The sequence below is a fragment of the Drosophila yakuba genome, chromosome X (assembly GCF_016746365.2).
Source record: "Drosophila yakuba strain Tai18E2 chromosome X, Prin_Dyak_Tai18E2_2.1, whole genome shotgun sequence".
Taxonomy (NCBI): Eukaryota; Metazoa; Arthropoda; class Insecta; order Diptera; family Drosophilidae; genus Drosophila; species Drosophila yakuba.
In genome coordinates, this window is record NC_052526.2 from 2479236 (window position 1) to 2498274 (window position 19039).

At 45.0% G+C, this 19039-nt stretch overlaps 5 protein-coding genes and 1 non-coding gene across 6 annotated transcripts in view; 3 read left to right on the forward strand and 3 right to left on the reverse strand.

Annotated features, from left to right (window-relative positions):
* LOC6524034 overlaps positions 1 to 14177 on the reverse strand; it is a 60605-nt gene extending 46428 nt beyond the window's left edge. The window contains exon 1 of the mRNA XM_039376291.1: positions 14059 to 14177. The gene's annotated coding sequence lies outside the window, so the exon portion shown is untranslated. The remainder of the gene's footprint in view (positions 1 to 14058) is intronic.
* Trnaf-gaa lies at positions 2120 to 2192 on the forward strand. The gene has a single exon. It is a non-coding gene; the product is annotated as a tRNA-Phe (tRNA).
* On the forward strand, positions 9750 to 11456 carry LOC6524036 (protein FAM133). Its single transcript, XM_002099870.4, has 2 exons — positions 9750 to 10049; positions 10131 to 11456. The coding sequence occupies exons 1-2, from the start codon at positions 9945 to 9947 to the stop codon at positions 10989 to 10991; spliced, it is 966 nt and encodes a 321-aa protein (XP_002099906.1). The 5' UTR covers positions 9750 to 9944; the 3' UTR covers positions 10992 to 11456.
* Positions 11556 to 13243, reverse strand: LOC6524037. Its single transcript, XM_002099871.4, has 2 exons — positions 13059 to 13243; positions 11556 to 12982 (listed from the first exon to the last, which is right to left on the reverse strand). Exons 1-2 carry the CDS (start codon positions 13109 to 13111, stop codon positions 11677 to 11679), a joined length of 1359 nt encoding a protein of 452 aa, XP_002099907.1. The 5' UTR covers positions 13112 to 13243; the 3' UTR covers positions 11556 to 11676.
* A 353-nt stretch (positions 14178 to 14530) lies between the features above and the next one.
* On the forward strand, positions 14531 to 16374 carry LOC6524038 (alanine--glyoxylate aminotransferase). The gene is made up of 3 exons (XM_002099872.2): positions 14531 to 14866; positions 15210 to 16072; positions 16147 to 16374. The coding sequence occupies exons 1-3, from the start codon at positions 14717 to 14719 to the stop codon at positions 16316 to 16318; spliced, it is 1185 nt and encodes a 394-aa protein (XP_002099908.1). The 5' UTR covers positions 14531 to 14716; the 3' UTR covers positions 16319 to 16374.
* Positions 16375 to 16643: 269 nt separating this feature from the next.
* Positions 16644 to 18831, reverse strand: LOC6524039 (60S ribosomal protein L7a). Its single transcript, XM_015189953.2, has 6 exons — positions 18813 to 18831; positions 18707 to 18744; positions 18082 to 18137; positions 17892 to 18015; positions 17407 to 17777; positions 16644 to 17065 (listed from the first exon to the last, which is right to left on the reverse strand). Exons 3-6 carry the CDS (start codon positions 18094 to 18096, stop codon positions 16760 to 16762), a joined length of 816 nt encoding a protein of 271 aa, XP_015045439.1. The 5' UTR covers positions 18097 to 18137; positions 18707 to 18744; positions 18813 to 18831; the 3' UTR covers positions 16644 to 16759.
* Positions 18832 to 19039: the final 208 nt, after the last annotated feature.

Consider the following 19039-nt stretch of genomic DNA (forward strand, 5'->3'; position numbering starts at 1 on the left):
TTATGTGGGCAGCGTTGGCGGGGTAAATTTGCTAAAAATCGTGCGAGACACTGTGTTAAAATAAAAACCAAACGAAACGTACAGAAACGAAAGGAAAGGAAACGAAATTTATTATTTATTTATTTCGTTATCACTTTGTATGCGACACAAAGCCGCACAGTTGGCCAACTCTCATTCCCCTTCCCATTCCCATTCGGAATGAACCAGACTTGGCCACAATGGGACTGGGCCACAAAAGTGACAGGGAGCAAAGCTAAGGCAAACCAATTGCTAGCCACCGAGGAAATAAAAGTAATAGTTCGCTATATGCTGGTTTTTAGGTGCTCCAAAAGGGGCTCCCCCCGAACGAGGGACTTTAGCTTTGCCATACTGGGCACGCGTTTGCGATTAGAAAAAGGATACACGTAATTTTTTGTCCTATGTCCTTTTTTACGAGTTCTCGATCCGGTCGTAATAAAAGTGCGAACGTCGGTGGCAAGGTGACAAGTTAGCGGTTATTATTATGCCAAACGCCCATCGACGACACGCCCATCGCCGCCCCTCTGCAAACCCAAAAAAAAAACAAGAAAAGGGAAACGGAGAAAACTTTTAACCGACGACAAGCGCATTTACAATGGATTTGTTTTTGAATTGGAATTGGTTTTGCTTTCGGGTATTTTCGGTATTCCATATTGGATATTCCGTTTTGGATTATTCTCAGCATTTCGGCGTCGAGTGCACTGAGAAAACTGTTTGAAAACAACGATATGATTACAAATTAGTGTTCTTTTTGTAAGCATCACTTCAAACGAAGTCCCTACGCTAGGAAAACAAACTTAATTTGATTCGAAATTCCCCAACATCACTCCACTTTTTCTAAGCGTACTCTCATGCGTTATTCGCTTTGCCACAGGGTCGCATTGATGGCGATTTTAATGGCTTTGTCTGTGGCACTGTGGCACTTCGACGGGGTTCCTTTTTCGCCGGGGTCACCGGTTTTCGGTTTTCGGTTATCGGTTCTCGGTGTGTGGGTCGGGTCAAATGCTACGTTGAGAGCAATGCTAAGAAGTCTCGCTAGGCAGACAATGGCGCATACAAAAAGAAAAAAAAAACTGGGGATAAATCAATGTTTGGTTATTACCGATAACGATTATTTGGGTCACAACCGGGGCAATTACTTGACAAAAAGTATACTAAGCGATTGATGCGGTTGGCTGGCTTGCCCAAAAAAAGACCATTGATGAACTAAAGAGGCAGGCATTAAAGGAGTCCTTTTATTGTGGCAAGTCTCTAGATAGTATTTTCGTATTACATTGACACTGCAATTTCATAGTACGCTTTGGGAATTGATGTTGAACGTATCCAATTAAAATTGTTATGCACTATTTGCAAACTCAGCTGCAAAACAAGTAAACTATGCTAGATAAATTGCTAAAGGATGTTCCCTTTATCTTTCGATAAATATGCATACTGCAAAGTTTGTAATCAAGTGCAAATACTTTAACAATCACATTGTTAGTCACGCACCCGCCCCGCTAAGAGTTTTTCCATTTACCAGCTAACGCCCCTGACTTAACCACCCCCCTTTTACCGCGCCCCTTTTTGCCGCGCCCCCCTGCTGTTCGCCGCGATCCCCACTGCGAACTTGAAGCTTTAGCGCTGTGTCCAAAACTATTTGAGCGTCAAAAGTTTGCCTCAAATTACCGTCGCGCTACATAATTCAGGCAAACTTTGCCCGCCTCTCCACTGAAGCTAGAATGCAGCTGCAGATGCTAAAGCCAAAAGCTGAACCTACAGCCAGATGAGCACTCAGAAAAATTAGAACGGATCCTTTAATTAAGATGTAATGCCATTATTACCGCCTTAATTGCATCCGAATACTTCAACTGGGAGTTCATTCGTAGTACTTACATGAAATATTTGTAGATTGTCAAGCTACGTTGACTAAAATTAGTTTATACACGCAAGTCGCTTCTTATCGCTAACGAAATATTTCCATTATTTAATGAGTTACTTTCAAGGTAACTGAGTATCTTCCATTTAGGTAATACTATATACAGCTCTACTAATTAAGCTCTAATAATTGCAAGTCTTATTCTGCACTTCTAATCACATGATTTTCGCATTCACAATCGCAAGTGCCGAAATAGCTCAGTTGGGAGAGCGTTAGACTGAAGATCTAAAGGTCCCCGGTTCAATCCCGGGTTTCGGCAATCAATTTTTTAGCAAATTTTTTTTTTTTATACCGAAAATGATTAGTCTTTATGAAAATATATGCCTTTTATTCAGGAAATAATATTTCAAAAAGCGTCGGTAGATGTTATGTCCGCTTACTTGTAATTATATTTATTAGGGTCTTGCGCCTTTTTTGTTCAGTGCCAGCACATATTTTTTGCATACATTTTGTGGAGTCGCATTCGCTGGCTGATTAGCGCGACAGCCGGCAGTTGAGTTGGTTCAGTTTGCACAGTTTGCTCAGTTTGTCAGCCGGTTTGGCGGCAGGGCGGCAACTTTGAGCTAAACGTGCCCACGCGGGGCCAAATGAAAAGTTTTCAATAAGCTAAACACTTCAAGCTGCCAGACAGAAGAGACAGAAGTATTTCCAGGCAGACAGACAAAAAGACAGAAAGACAGAAAGACACTTCGACTTTAGACGCTAATGAATTCGAGCGTAGCGCATCAAAATGCAGCACAGTTTTTTGGCCAAAAAGTAGAGACAGGCAAGCAGAAAGACAGTCAGACAGACAGACAGACAGACAGACAGAGAGCGAGCTGCAACTGGAAACTATGCGTTTAATTGATTTTGAGTGTGCCTTAAGCAAATAGAACGAGTCCTTTTAAGATGTTAAAACGGTTCAAGGCAATGCAAACACACACACACACACACACATTCGCGCACTCAAACGAATGAGATCGTTGAGCGTCTTAAGAAAATGTTTGCCTGACATTTGAGCTCCGGCAAACTATTTCGTGCTCCCGCCAACCCAAATTGTTATGTGAGCTTAACTTAATTAGAAAAGGCTATAAAAACCCAAGTGGCATGTCCTGGGACACTGGAACAAGAGCTATTTAGATTTTATTACTTCTTTTATTCCATAAGCTAATGATTGAGTGGGGAGTAGCACAGGATATGCGCACGAAACAGGGGACAACTAAAACCAAAAAAACAACAAATTTAATAAAAATAATGAATAAAAATTTAGCTTAGTACTACTTAAATAGGTGCAATATTTAAGTAAAATATTCGATTCAATGGGCAAATAGTTTCTCAAGAAGCTGTGCACATTGTCTTAGTTCAATCCATTTCATCGGCGTCACGCAATTGCATCTCATTGGTTGCTATGCAAATAGCCATGCATTTAAATTAATCATACGCACTGTGTGCACGTCTGTGTTTGTGCAAAATAGGTACCGGTTAACGGCAGCCATGATTGTGTGCGTTAAGTTAAGGTTGTGCATGTGCAATTTGCAAGATTGCTTTGCCTGCGAAAACGGATGATCTGCATTCAATATCCCGAGGAGCCATCAAATGGCAACGCTCAAGTGCCCAAACACTGAGAGAAAATCTGAGATCTATTTAGAGTAAGTTACAGACTACGAATTATACTGATCCTTGCTTGATTTTATATATAGGAAACATACGTAACTACATAAATAAAATATATCATAATTAAAGGGCTATTTCGGAATTGCTTAAACTAAAGTGGAAAGTGACTTTTAATCTATTCTGCCAAAGCCATTATTCATTTTGTCGTGTGCATTGTGTTTGTAAAAAGTTGGGAAAAATAAGGTTAAGAAATCGCTTGATTCTCACACACAAACTCACACACATGCAAGTGGCGCCCTTACCTTAATTTATGTGCACACTTTCAGTTTGAGCAGCACTGAAAATGTGTAAATGTGTCCCCCTTTTGAAATGTGTGTGTGTTTGTGTTTGTGCCTGTGTTTGTGTATATAAATCAGCCCGGGAAGAGGAAGTGCTTAGCTTAGCTTAGCTAAGCAAACTAGTTCCAGTCCGGCACACAACAGCAACAATCGGAATCAAACTGAAACAACCAAGTTTTCTAGCCCGCAGCCAGCAATATTGGTTGAAGCAAAATAGTGACCCACACTGCGAGAAAATAACAGAGCTCACTGAATGTGTTATACATGATTTTTATATATTCATCCAAGAGCAGGGCAAAGTACTAAATATTTGAAATTGCACTCTAATTTGCCATTAATCAACAAGTAGTTATATAATCGTAAGTGTGCGCATTATCACATTTCGTTAGCCGTTTATAATGGCCAGCATTTGTGTCATTTCTTCTATAAATTCACGTTTAATTCGCATTCATAATAGGTGGTGAATAAGTATGAGAACGGGTATTCATGGCCAGCCAGCGACCATTTGGCATTTCGATAAATGACCCACCTATTTATGGGGATAATTAAAACGAGGATTCATTCGTCGAGGCATTTAATTCTGGGTTTCGTTTTCATTTCTCTCCTTTGTTTTTGCGCCATTTTTGTGCAGTGTTTTTGGGGTGCATGGGGTTAAGCGGGAAGATAATCCAGAGACAAGACCCAGATCAGGCTATCTGCCATCCACTTAGGAACCTATCCCCCCCTCCCTCATCCATTTGGCACTTCTTGGCCCGCTTTTCTTCGCTTTTAGCTGGTTTTCTTTGGAGGGGAAGGGGAAAGGGGAAAGCGGAAAGAGTCGCCGTAACAAGCAGCTGGGCCTGACAACTGTTTGTTGCCCGATATTATTTCCAGCAGTTTTAGTCGCTTGTCGTGTGCAGGGCTATTACCATTAGTTGTTGCTGTTCTTGCTGCCACTTGACACTAAACGAAAATGAAACTGAAAATTGTTTGGACGAGCCGCAGGCGGCGACAGCCGTAAAACACAAGTAAACACGAAACACGAAAGGGAAAGACGATTGGGCTAAGGCTAAGTCGAAACCTGAATGTCCTTTAAGGACGAGGAGACTCATGAGGATTTGGCATTGGTCGTGGGCCAAAATAATAATAATGTACCCGTGCTCCGAAAAACAACTCAAACTTTGCGACACACATCTGGGGCTTATAATTTGGATTATGTTCTCTGGGGTTTTCGAAAACAAAAGTGCACACAAAAGCCAATTGATGAAGGTAAACAACAAAGAAGTTTTCCTGCATTTTTTTAATGGTCTCTATATATATACATAGACTTATGTATGATCCGTACAAACAAAATAAAAAAAAGGATTTTTACTGCAAGGTAAATGTGGCGTAACCGTTAAAAGTTCACCCTTCTGTTGCTTAGTTTTGATAGGAGACTTTCGGAAAAAAATAATAACTCCATCTTCCTTTATTATAAATACAAACAAACTTTCTTTATATTCCAGTCTTTGTATAGTGGGTTTTAGTGTGTGTTTATTAAGGTGTCATTCACATAATATAGAAAATATAGAAAGTAAACTGTTGTTAACAACTTCAGTGGCTTGAATTTCATGGAAATAAAACATCATTAAAACCCATATGAATTTATTTGCTTAACAGAAGCAATCAAGTTCAATGAAAACTTTGAGCTGCATTTGTATATTGCCTCCCCGCATAAAGTTAATTTATAATGTGTAAAATAGTATGATCCCCGTTGTTTTTCCCCCCGAGAGTCCTGCCGCAGTGCATATGCTCCGTTGTCCTGGGAAAAATTGTTGTGGCAAGGCAGTTGGAGAATGTTTACAGTTTCGCAGCCACTTGAAAAAGTTCTCCACTGCCACTCCCCCGACTTTTCGGCGCCCGCCCCTTTTTCTCTGATGGCTTTTACTTGGCCAGGTTATTTATAGCTGTCGCTCGTTTGTTGTACGTATTTTTTAATAAGTTGTTTTTGCCTGTCGCTCGGTTTATATTTTGCATAAATTATGTCAGCAGCCAGCCAGCCACCAACCCTCCCTCCTCCCTCAACCCTCAACCCCTTACTCCCGATTTCTCCCACTTTCTACCGCTTTCTCACAGCGACAACACTTTAAAGTTTTAATGGCTCTCCGCCTAGGTTTCAGTGTATGTGCATGTTTGTTTGTTTGCCTGCTTGTGTTTTATTAATGAGCTGCGCCAAATTAAGTTTAATATGTGTGTGTTATCTGTGTGTTTGTTTGCCAGTTTGCATATTTAAATGCTGCTCGTTGTCCCTTTCGCTCCTTAAGCCCCTCTCCCTTGCCCCTTGTCACTTCCATACACGCAAAACATTTGTTTCATATAGAAATCATACATTCATACGAAATGCAATTAAGTACCGCGATGTGCAGATATTTTTGTAGCTCATAAAGAATTGTAGGTGTGGTATACACTATAGGTATATACATATATCACTCACTAAAATACCTGACATCCTGTGTATTAAGTTCCGACAGTTTCCCAAGACATTTTCCCACCGTGTAGCATCTGTCATCTCTCTCCTTTTGCCACTGTCCATCTCTGTTTGACATTTATCATTTATAATTGTTTTGACTATGGCAAAGGGACTTCCGAGTCCGAGAATCTGTGACCGAAAACAGGGAGGGGGGAGGTGGGAGGAGGTGTGGGTGGTGGGTTAAAGGGATTCATGTAACGGTTTTCTTTGTGCATGCATATATTTTGACATTTTGACATGCATTAAATCAGTCAAGCGTAAGCCACTTTGAGCTCCTTCTTTGACTCTGCGGTGCACGCTCAGCTGCTCTAGTGCCGTCCCTTTCCTTTGAACTCAACCCCTCCTGCTCTACCGCATTAGAATCCTCTCTATCACACACCCACACACTCCATCCACATCCATCCACATCCATCCATCCATCTATCCATCTTCATCCGGGTCTTTTTGGGGCGCCAAGTTTCGGTGGCAAGGCAAAAGCCGCCGCCACGTATTTAAATGCGCACTTAAATTTTGAATGCACTTGAGAGTTTTGAGTGTCACTGAATGACACGATATTACACGCATATATAAGTATGTGCATAACTATATACTATTGACGTTGTCGAACTGCCGGAGGGTCATTCGCTCAAGTAATGGCAACCGGCGGCAAGGATTATACTCCGCTTTATTCGACTTTGATGGTTTGGAGCTTGAGCCGGTTTGATTTCCCCATCTTATCCACCTTGTACTTTTGAGTTGGTTTGGTGATGAATGCAGAAATGAATGCTGAGAATACTTTACTTTATTCTACAATCAACATATTTCGCCGTGGGCACAAATGCCTTAATGTTATTGTAAAAATGCCTCTATTCAACTTAATGATGATTTATTATGTACTTTATTAGATTTTGCTTCAGAACCCTAGCGATAGACTTTGGTCACACTGTTGGCACACACTTGACCTTGGCTTAAAATGGGTAGCAGATATCTTTGAATATATTTTTCGATTGGGTTTGGCACAAGCAATTCAAGGCCAGTCTAGTTGGATAAATACAAAATCCTAACCCTAATAATATACGTTTCAAGGATTGATCTCCAAGGCCAATTTCGTTGCCTTATCTCGCCTTTGGCTCCAAAGATTTACCATCTATATCTGTAGATCTTGTGCTTCTGGACACTCCCCATTCAACGCGACAAGAAATTTATGGCTCCTCCCGACAGACGCAGAGATTTGGCGCTGGGAGCAACAAACAGTTTACGGAAATTTATGTGGCCAGAAATTTGCACATGTTAATTGCTACAAAGCAGGGGTATGGCTGAAATGGGTGAAATGGGTGGAATGGGTGGAATGGGTGCACTGCCACTGCTACTAACACTAGCAACAGCAGCAACGGTAGCCAAGGCCGATAGCCGCCGTTGACGCCGAAAATGCTGCGAGTCCAGAATTTATGGATAAATTATCGAATTTATTTATTTTCGCCTCTTTGGGTGTACGTTTCTCGGTTGTGTTTACTTACAGATTTCTTTTAAATTTAGCTGCAACAATTTTTCATAATTTTGCCGCTGGCATAAATCAGCGATGGGGGGATGCGATGCCACGGACGTGGCAGAGTGGGGCACAATCATGTTTCTAGTCATTTGTTTTGGGCAACAGTTTTGCAGTCACCGCACGCAGGCGAAAGCGACACAGTTTTCAGCTGCCACCCCGATCCCCTTGCCCAGCCTTTCAGCCCTCTAGCTTTTATTATTTTTTCCTGCCAACAAAAGCAGGCAAGGACCAAGAAGAAAACGTGGCCAGGGGGCGGGGCGGAGAGCGGCGCGTGCGGGTGATTTTAGAGGGGGTTGTGGTCCAACGGGGTGGCGCTTGGAGTCCACACACGGAAAAAAAACCATGATAAAGTGGGTACTTTTCATTTTTAAAATCGAGGTGTTTGTAACAAAAGAGTTGAGAGTTTAAAAAATTAAATAAATATATAATCTTATCAATAATAAGAGTAGTTACTCCCTGACAGGCATGGTCACACTAATCTTTGAATGCGGAATTGCAGAAACTAGATGTACATAGCTTTATATCAGCTTTTCTTTCAGTGTACGGTCTGAGCGTTAGCGAGAATGAGCGACGATGTCTGGCACAATTACGCTTACAACAACAAGTGCAACAGCAAGAGCAACAACAAGGGCCAGCATCCACAGAAGTACAAAAACAACAATAAGGAATAACGAATAACGTAAACCCCCGATGGCCGTCGTTCCCGTTGTCGGTTATTACCGTTACTCTTTGGCGTCTTTAATTAAGGCGTGGGCAGTGGGCGAGGCAAAAAATTTTAATTTGTTTGTAATTAATACGGAGGCTTGGTCTCCCAGGCGATGAATGCATTGCACAGCGCATTGGTCACACTGGCCGACAATAAAGCAATCACACCGGATGGAATGTGACACTCAAATGAATTAACTGCAGACACTTAAATTGCTGAAAATTAACTATGGAATCGTTTTGCATTGCCTCGTCCCGACTCACATTGTTTTTAATTAACTCTATTTCATTTGTTTTAAACGCTTGCAGGATGCATATATCACTTTTGGGTGTCAAATTTCCATCACTTTCAATATATTTTGAAATGTTTCATTTTCAAAGAATACTAAGCACTCACCTGATGTCTGGCTTGACTGCTTCAACTGCTTACGAACTTCCAACTTCCAACTGTTGCCAATGTTTTTATCCCCACTCTCGATGGGCGGGATCACAAGGATAATCACTGCTAGCTGCTCGACCAGTTCAAGTTAATGCCACAATCCACGATTAACGGTACGCGATCCAAGCCGTTACAAATACACAACGTTGTTGTTTCAGTGGAAACCGCTAACAATGTTGTTGTCGCTGCTGGCGATTTTGGCCATCGGGCAAAAACTGGCGGCGACGCCGCGTGCACGTGGTCTTGGCCTCTGCTTGGGCCATGGCTTCAAACTGTGTCCTTTTTGCCAGGCGATTGAACTGGGGCGCGATTGCGATGGCTTACGCTGCACTGGTTTAGTTTCGGCACTCAAAAGCACTTGCAAAAAAACAAAAATACCCCACGTAATTAACAACACGGGCTGCAGCTAGGCGTAAAGCCTGGGCCGGGAACTACGCGGAATTGGCTGGATATAAATGAACTGTTTTGAACGTTCGCGAGTAGTGTCCAAGTTTTTTGGCGCCTTTTTTATGCGCGACTCAACCGTAGAGCTTGAAATTTGGTAAACAACTAAACCTTGCTGGCGTCCAGTGGGACCAGATTCCATTCAGGTATGATGGTATTTTTCGTCTGCCAGTGTCACCCCCACTGGCAAATATGGTATATCGGTGAGTGTCTCGGCTAAGTGGTGTGAAACTCGGCTGGTCAGCCGCTTGGTGTGTTTTGAAAAGAGTGCCCATGGTCACACTAAAATCGCGATTTACTTCAACTCGCGTTTCATTTTTCCCCATTGTTGTTGTTGTTGTTGTTGTGCATATATCAATTAATGCTGCGCGAGGCGAAATAATCAGTGGACAAGCAGCCCACCGCACCGCACTGCACCGCACCGCCACCGCCCCGTCCCCCAGCGCCGCAAAGGATCGACCGGCAGCGCAGCGGCCATGAACTTTCCACTGGCGAGCGCCAACAAGGATACGCTGAGGGCGGCCTGCAAGAAATGCGGCTACGCCGGTCACCTGACCTACCAATGCCGCAATTTTCTCAAGGTAAGTGCAAAGACCGCATGTCTTGTTTACTTTAACCCCACATGGTGGCCGAAAACATGGCTAATGCTACTGATCGCGCAGGTGGACCCCAACAAGGAGATCCTGCTGGATGTGGAGAGCACCAGCTCGGACTCGGAGCTGGACTACCTCACGCCGCTCACGGAGCTGCGAGCCCAGGAGCTAAAGGGCGGCGCTGAGGTGCCGCCGCCAGTGGCGCCCATTCCGCTGGCGTCAGCCACCAACCGGGAGAGGAGCAAGGACAAGAGCCGGGATAGGCTCAAGGCAAAGAAGCGAGAAAAGGAGCGGGTGCGGGAGAGAGAAAGAGAGAGAGGGAAGGAGAAGGAGAAGGGGGCGAGCCGGAGCAAGGAAAAGAAGCGAAGCAATTCAAAGCGCAGCCACAAGTTGGCCGACAGGGACAAGGACAAGGAGAAGAAGTCGGTGCGCCACAAGAAGCACGGAACGAAGAAGAGCCGGAAGCACAAAAAGACCAATAGCAGCAGCAACAGCAGCAGCGAGCTGGCCAAAACCAAAACGGGCAAGCGACCCAGCAGCGGGAGCACAAGCAAGAAGTCAAAGCGACGACGCTCCTCCACCACTTCCAGCTCAGATTCGTCGTCATCGTCGTCCTCCTCCTCCTCCTCATCAGCCAGCAGCTCATCGTCGTCATCGGACGACTCGAGTGAGGACTCCACCACGTCGGGCGATTCGTCCGAGTCCGAGTCCGATTCCAGCGACAATGAGGAGTCGAGCACCAGTGAATCGGACGAGTACGGACGCAAGAAGAAGCGGCAGGGCAAGTACAAGCGCAAGTCCACGGACACGGCCATGCTGCGGCGCAAGAAGACCAAGGTGAAGCGGAAGCGACATCGCGCCGGCGGCTCCGGTGCTCCCACCGCCGGCAGCAGCTACCTGAGCAGCCTCAGCGACAGCAGCACCTACTGAGATGGATGGATCAGCAAGAGAATCTGGATCTGTATCCAGGATCAGGAACAGTATCGGTATCAGGATACACAGCTGCCTCCCAAAGCACTCGCTCCGTAAACTAGCTCGATTTCCATTTTAGCCGTAAAAGTGTAGGACCGCCAGCCCGTCCTTCCCTTCCACTTCCACTTCCACAGAGACTGCCTCCAGTTCCAGGTCCCAAAAACCAGGTCCCCGATGAACTCTTCCCCGGATTACGAAACGCAAGCACTAAACTCTAGACTTGTCTTAGCCCTTAAGTTTCAGCATCATGTGCTGCAAATACAACAAATTAGTTTGTACAAGAGGAAGTCGCTCGTTGCGGTGTTTTCATAATTTAAAAACGGGTTCGCTCTATACAATATTCCCATCCCAATTGTTTTAGCCTAGGCAATAGCTTTTATATATCGCTCATTAATATCAGCTAATATATCATCTTAACTGGTACTTTTTGTTCCACGAATAGTTGTAATAAGTTAGAAACTCGCTTTGTAAATGATTGCCATGCATTGGTAATCTCAATTGCAGTGACTGGTGACTTTTGACTTTAGAAGAGAGCTGGTAGTGTGTGGCTTGTATTTATGGATATGTTACGAGACCTAACAAACGATTTAATACATTTTTCGATAGTACGAGTAATACAGAACATATACGCTTACAATAGGCACTATAAGCGACCCGACTGGGAGTCGCCCGACTTCTGAAAGATTCGCAGTGCTTCATGCAGGGCGGCAATTTGTCGCTGCATTTTGGCTATTTGCCGGGAAGACTGCTCGCAGCTGCGACAACTGGCAGGGGAAGCTGTGCCTGCATCAGAAATATGCTTGCTGGCCAATAGCTGGGCATTCTGCTCCTTGAGATCGCTATTCTGGACCAGCAGCTCCTCGCATAGAGCGCACGCGGAGCAGCGTAGATCCTCCAGCGCCTGCTCGCGCGCTTTGAGGTTTCGCATGAGGGCACGATTCTCCCGCTTGAAGTTGAGCAGCTTCTGCTCCAGTTCCAACATTTCGTCCTCGCTGTCGCGTTCCAGCAGCGGATCACTTGACTTCTCTAGGGGCACACTCGACTTGCCGCCACCCATGCGATTCATGGCCTGCAGAATGGCGTCCATCTTGTGCTCCATCAACACACCCGAGGCTCGCTGTTCGTTTAGATATTTGTCCAGCGTCGTCACAGCCAACGGAGTATCGCTGCTCAGAGGTTCAGAGGTGGCCACCGCCAGGGAACTGGAACTGGAACTGGAACTGGTTTTCCTCTGGGTATTTGACGAGCCTATGGGTCGGGGCAGTGGCGTGACTATCACATCTTCGTTGGAAGGCGGTGGTTCCTCTACGGGTTCCACGTCATCCGGCTTCTCCAGCGTTGGCAGCGCCACGCGGGAACGTGGTTGCGGCTGTGGGGGATTGGCCGTCGCCTTTGTGACCGTAGTTTTAACCTGGGACTTGGATAAGTCCTCGCAGGAAGGCGATGCCGAGCTGGAGGAGCTGGAAACCTCGCTGGGAAAGTGCTCCACTGGCAGTTGCTTTTTGCGCATAAACGTTACGAATTCCTGCTGATCCGTTTCCTTGTCAAATCGCAGGCTCCAGCAGCACTGCTCGTCATCGTAGAACTGCAAATAGGATTCCCGCAATATCACCTTGCCGCCACGCGGCGTCAATTGCAGCGTGGTCAGCACCTGGCTCTTGCTCCTGTAGACAATCAGCTTGCTGGCCTCCATCTCGCCCAGAATCGAGAGGGCCAGACCAACGCGTCCCACATTCTCGCTGCTCTGATACGCATGCACCACCTTGGCAATGACCGTGTTCCAGGCGGCCGTTTCCAGGGTGCTACTCCTGCTCATTGCCGGTCGCTTGCCAGCCTGCGATTGCGATTTCTTGGAGCTACCTGGTTGGTAACGCAAACTGGTTGTTTCGTTCGCCAGTGGACGATCGTCGTCCTCGAAGATCTGACGCAAGTTTCGAGGTGCCGATTCACTGGAGTGTATATATGTATAAGCATTTACTTAATATGCAGCACTTGCATCCTAATCCTGTCCAGAATCAGACTCACCCACGCAACTTGTCGAAGAAGTCCTGATAGGACTGATCGCTGCCGATTTCCATGCTGTCTATATATCAATTATATACATATAGCAACTGAATCTTGCCTACTTTTGCAGTCGTATCAAAAGCGTTTAAATACATTAATTATTGTGCAGTTTGTTTTGACCAAAAATCAAGTGTGACCAAGTGCCAAAGTGAAAAAACGTCTTCATCACTTGGAGAAAAATGAAGTACTATATATATCATATTTATAGGAAATACTTAAGCCATATATGGAAACGAAATATTAGGGAAACTTTAAGCAAAGCCATAAAATAAACCTATTTATATATTAATAGTATTGATATTTTCAACAGTAATATAATTTTAAACTCTCTTTTTTATTCAATTAAATGAGTTTTAAATGTTTCAGTAACGAAATATTAGGGAAACTAAATATGAAACCTAAACATAAACCAATTTATATTTATATATTGGTTTATGATTAATAGTTTTAACAATATTATAATTGTGAACATACTTCTTCATTGAAAATAGCTGATTTTTAAATGTTTCTGTCCCTAAAGTATTGGAAAATCAATCATTACTCAAACGAACAATTTAGCTAAGCTAACTAACTTAACTAAATGAGAACCACAGATTATTTCAAAGTCGCGGCCTGTTAGTTTTACTATTTATCACTTTCTTAGATCTATGGTTTTGTTGTTATTTTGATTCCCATTTCACCACAAGCAAAGTGGTAATAATATTTTTGGAGTTTGACCTCTTGGTCACAACATTGCCGTCAACGATGTGTTTTCCATTTTCACTTTGAATCTCTGATGGAAAAACTGACGGGGAGGCCTGCTATCAAGATTAGCTTCCCAACCAAACCACCAATCAAATAATCAGTGAGCTGAGATTTTGAGAGTATATTCGACAACTAAGAAATATGTAGATTCTTGATCTCTGCTCTCTGCAGATTCTTCCAGCATCAGAAAAGATGCGACTATATTACGTATACGCACCCACTTCCAAGGTTCGACTTGTGAATTCGTTGAATTCGCATTCGTATTCGTATTTCACAACAAGCATATTGGTCCGCCAACCTTCCGAAGGCCACTCAAAGAATCAAAGAAGGTCAATCAAAGAATCGCCAGCACACTGAAAATAAACGGAAGTTACCACCGATTAGCAATGAAATAAATAAGATAATCATGCATATGCATATAGTAACTTTAAAAGTAATGTCTTTAAACTTGATCTAACTTTTCAATTTTGTCCCATCCAAAGTAAGTAGTATCAGCCTTTAGAGCTATTATTCTTAAATAAAATATCAAAATTTTGTTCTGTGCCGCCAACGACGCAGTTGCTCTCGATCTTGATGCCTTGATAAGCCGGGAGAGCGCATCATTTACCACTTGTTCAAGTGCGTTCATCGGCGAAATTCACGGCGATAAGCCGCGATCCCGATTCCTATAAAGTGGCCAGCAGCCCGGCAAGCGTTTCAGTCAGATCTTGGCCAGCCACCGAGAGACAACCCATAACCATCACCACAACACACACGCAAAACAGTAACACCCACCCCACCTGGTACGGTGTAGAGCGGATTAGGCGATAAGGCGGCCATAAACATAAGGCGATCTGAGATCTGGTCTGGTTACGTAAACAGAAGAACGAAAGAGTATGGAGGTGCCACCGCCACTTGTGCTCAAGCGACCGCTCTATGTGCCCAGCAAGACGCTGATGGGCCCCGGACCCTCCAACTGCTCCCATCGCGTCCTGGAGGCCATGAGCAATCCGGTGCTGGGCCACATGCATCCCGAGTGCCTGCAGGTATAATAGCCCTTTTACTATACTATACTACAAGTACTTCAAAACTGCAAGCAAGATGCACCCTTAATCCTCAAATTGGGTTCGGACCTTATACTTATGGGCCGCACTGTACCTTATCGGAAGCGAGTAGAAACATTGAGATACAATTGCTGAGATGGGTCAGAGATCTGTGGGCTACAAATCGAGTGAAACCAGCACATCTCTTATACGCTATAGCAATCTAACATTAAAGATCCCATCGATGGATTGAGCTACTTGAGCTACAAACTGGGAATGGGCTAACCCTCGAAAATTCGAATGAATGTTAATCTCTGTATATATCTGCATTTCTCTGCATACTCAGATCATGGACGAGGTGAAGGAGGGCATCAAGTACATCTTCCAGACCCTCAACGATGCCACCATGTGCATCAGTGGAGCCGGCCACTCGGGCATGGAGGCCGCCCTGTGCAATCTGATCGAGGATGGCGATGTGGTGCTCATGGGCATCACCGGCGTTTGGGGCCATCGTGCCGGTGACATGGCCCGTCGTTATGGCGCCGTAGTTCACTATGTGGAGGCCAGTTTCGGCCGTGCCCTCTCGCACGAGGAGATCACATTCGCCTTCGAGGCGCATCGCCCCAAGGTGTTCTTCATAGCCCAGGGTGACTCCTCCACCGGAATTATCCAGCAGAATATCCGCGAGCTGGGCGAACTGTGTCGCAAGTACGATTGTTTCCTCATCGTGGACACGGTGGCCTCGTTGGGCGGCACCGAGTTCCTCATGGACGAGTGGAAGGTGGATGTGGCGTACACGGGTTCCCAGAAATCCCTCGGCGGTCCCGCCGGCCTCACACCCATTTCGTTCAGTAAACGCGCTTTAACGCGCATCCGAAAGCGAAAGAGCAAGCCGAAGGTGTACTACTTCGACATTCTGCTGATTGGTCAGTACTGGGGCTGCTACGGCACACCCAGAATCTACCATCACACCATATCCTCCACCCTGCTGTACGGACTGCGTGAGGCACTGGCCCACTTTTGTGCCGTTGGCCTGAAGGCGGTGGTGCGACGGCATCAGGAGTGCTCCAAGCGGTTGCAGCTGGGCATCGAGGAGCTGGGCCTGGAGATGTTCGTGTCGCGGGAGGACGAGCGTCTGCCCACGGTAAACACGATTAAGGTGCCCTTCGGCGTCGACTGGAAGAAGGTGGCCGAGTACGCCATGCGCAAGTGTGTATTGAACTATTGTCTTGTTAAATGAAGATATCTGTATCTGTGTATTAACATATCCATTATGTTTTCAGGTACAGCGTTGAGATTAGCGGCGGTTTGGGACCCACTGTGGAGCACGTCTTCCGCATCGGCTTGATGGGCGAGAACGCCACCGTGGAGCGCGTGGACATGGTGCTCAGCATCCTGAACGAGGCCATCCAGAGCAGCAAGCTGGGGATCAAGACGGATCTCTCTAAAATTTAGTAATCGTAACCTTGCCATCAATAGATCTAAAATAAAAACAATCTTGGAAAACTAAATTTTGAAACGCCGATTACTTTCTCTGGTTTTTGCTTAGCTAAATGTTTGAAATACGCGGTTCTACGTATGGTTATTTCGTAATTTAGAGAATAATGGGACAAAGAACCGGAAATTGTTGGCTCCGGAAACGCCAATAGTATCGGAAAACAAAGCGCGACTTGGGGGATGGATACATCTTAGATTTATTCAATCCAAGCCGATGCGAAAACGGCTCAGCCGAAAGCACTCTCACGTACACACACTTAGATTACAAAAAAACAAAAAAAAATTGTACACTTAAACGTTTATTAGTTATCAAATTCAGTGGGCAAGGCCCAACTAATTTCATCCATGTGTACTAAAAAAGTCTCCACCATCGGATCGGCTTCATCGGCTTGAACATCATCAACCCTGCTTCTGGGCAAGCTCGCGTGCCTTGGCGCGCTCCAGTTTGGAGATGCGGGCCAGACTCTTGGAGCCGAGGATGCCACCGCCCCAGTGACGACGGATCTCCTCGTGGCGCTCGTTGAAGTTGGTCTTGACGGCCTCCAGGACCTTGCCGAAGTTGGCCTTGTCGTTGTTGTCGACGGTGGTCAGGGCGAGGGTGGTGCAGGTCTTGCGACGCACCAGGCGACCCAGACGAGCCTTGCCCTTCACAATGCAGTAGGGCACGCCCATCTTGCGGCAGAGGGCGGGCAGGAAGAGCACCAGCTGCAAATAGAGAAATAGAGTAGCGTCATTTGGTTGTCGTTGATGACCACGTGGTCGTGGTATTGTAATTCTTTCAATTGAAACTTCATCGTTTGGCATTGGTTTGCTAGCTATTGTTGTCAACTAACGTCAACTAAGCCAAATATCAAGTAAGATTTCAAGGAATTACGGCGTCAGGAGTCAAATTTCTACATGGCAGCGACCCACTACACCTGGGAGCAGGATTTACCTGCTAGCCGGGAGCGAGATGCCTTGAGTTGAAGAAATTTTTTCATCATCGCAACGAGATTGAGAACCATATGTACTTGCAATTCTTGCAAGAGTAAAGTAAAGACACTCACCTCAAGAGGATCAACATCGTGGGCAATGACCACCAGTTGAGCCTTCTTCTGCTCGATCAGCTTGGTGACGGTGTTGGTACCGGCGGACACGTAGCTGGGCTTCTTCTTGGGCTCGACATCCTTGCCCTTGGCCTTGGCCTCAGCGATCTTCTTCAAGCGCAGCTTCTTGGCCAGCGGCGACTCGGGACGGTACTTCTCCAGCAGCTTGAACAGTTTCACAGCGGTGGTCTTGTCCAGAGTCTGGCTGAACTGGTGGATTGGCGGTGGGACCTTCAGGCGCTTCTGGAGCACAGCCTTCTGCCGCTGCACCCGGATGTATTTGGGCCAGCGAACGAAACGGGACAGATCGCGCTTGGGCTGCACATTCTGGCCTGAAAGGTGAGCGTATAATGGCGATTACTAAATGCAAATTGAGCAAATGATGTTTCTTTCTGTTTCTCAAAAGAGGAAACCCTGTAATATTCATATATATCCACACTACTCACCGATTCCGAAGTTCTTGGGACGCTTCTCGAACAGCTGGTTGACGACCTTCTTGACCACGGGCTTCTTCACAGCCAGAGGAGCGGGAGCCACCTTCTTGGTCACTGGCTTCTTCTTTGGCCTGGGCTGTAATCGAAGCAGGGATTTGGTTAGTTAATCGACAACAAAGCAGCTGGAGCAGCAACAACTCACCTTCTTGACAACCATTTTCAAGCGGTTTTAAGTTTTGCTACCGAAATAAGCAGTTGCTAAAATAGAATCCAAACGTTAATATGTTTTAAACTTCGTAAAGTAACAAGAAAACACGCAAAACTTTAGCGACCAGCAAAACACGTGCATGAAATTGTAAGTACGAAAAAAAAAACCATGTTGCTTGTGTGTGTGTGAATGTGCGTGTGTGTGCTAAATGGGTGTAAACAACACGCATTTCCGCTGCTTTTTGAATAAATCTAGTCCGTTTTATTAAATAGGAGCCGTTTTACTTTCATTTTGGTTGTTTTAGCGATTTTCAAGGTTTTTATCAACACTTCTACACACACGTACACACACACACACATACACCTGCACAAAAACATGCCGCAACGCACATTTTTGTTCCAATTGGTTGGAATTTTGCAATTTCACTAACAAAAAAAGGGTTTCGAAGTATTTAATGTACTCCATGTGTTGTTTACACTTTGTTTCAAGTGGCACATTTGAATCCGGCCTTGGAGCCCACAGAAAAAAAAATATATAACACAAAAAAAAAATTCGTTTTCACACACATTTTCGCCGGTCGCAATAGTTTTTGGAGAATCTCTGGAATTGTGGGCTTTACCTGTGATAAGCACGACCACGAACGTATCGAAATACTCGCTGCAAGTAAATAAAAGAATAGTTTTTAGCACAAAATTCAAGACCGCTCGCTAGGCACATGCACTCACCGGAAACGTGGAACGAAAAAGAAAGGAAGTGGCAGTTTCAGTGTTTGAAATCGAATCGATTCGAGGTGGCCATGCGACGATTCCACCAAAACGCCAAAATAGGCCACTAATACCGATTTATCGCGGTGCGAAGCCATGCTTATACTTAGCAGAGACTCTCTCCATTTTTCTATTTATCAACCGTTTAATAAAAAAACTGGTCTTTTAGAAAGAATGTTTTTCACACA

Bases quoted from the DNA above. Each gene is read 5' to 3' on its own strand.
- LOC6524039 (XM_015189953.2), bottom strand. The intron at 17,778-17,891 runs GTGAGTAGTGTG...CTCACCTTTCAG, and splicing joins TCCCAAGAACTTCGGAATCG to GCCAGAATGTGCAGCCCAAG. The intron at 17,066-17,406 runs GTGAGTGTCTTT...CTCTATTTGCAG, and splicing joins ACGATGTTGATCCTCTTGAG to CTGGTGCTCTTCCTGCCCGC.
- LOC6524036 (XM_002099870.4), top strand. From the start codon at position 9,945: ATGAACTTTCCACTGGCGAGCGCCAACAAGGATACGCTGAGGGCGGCC. The intron at 10,050-10,130 runs GTAAGTGCAAAG...CTGATCGCGCAG, and splicing joins AATGCCGCAATTTTCTCAAG to GTGGACCCCAACAAGGAGAT.
- LOC6524037 (XM_002099871.4), bottom strand. From the start codon at position 13,111: ATGGAAATCGGCAGCGATCAGTCCTATCAGGACTTCTTCGACAAGTTG. The intron at 12,983-13,058 runs GTGAGTCTGATT...TATACACTCCAG, and splicing joins TTCTTCGACAAGTTGCGTGG to TGAATCGGCACCTCGAAACT.
- LOC6524038 (XM_002099872.2), top strand. From the start codon at position 14,717: ATGGAGGTGCCACCGCCACTTGTGCTCAAGCGACCGCTCTATGTGCCC. The intron at 14,867-15,209 runs GTATAATAGCCC...CTGCATACTCAG, and splicing joins TGCATCCCGAGTGCCTGCAG to ATCATGGACGAGGTGAAGGA. The intron at 16,073-16,146 runs GTGTGTATTGAA...TTATGTTTTCAG, and splicing joins GCCGAGTACGCCATGCGCAA to GTACAGCGTTGAGATTAGCG.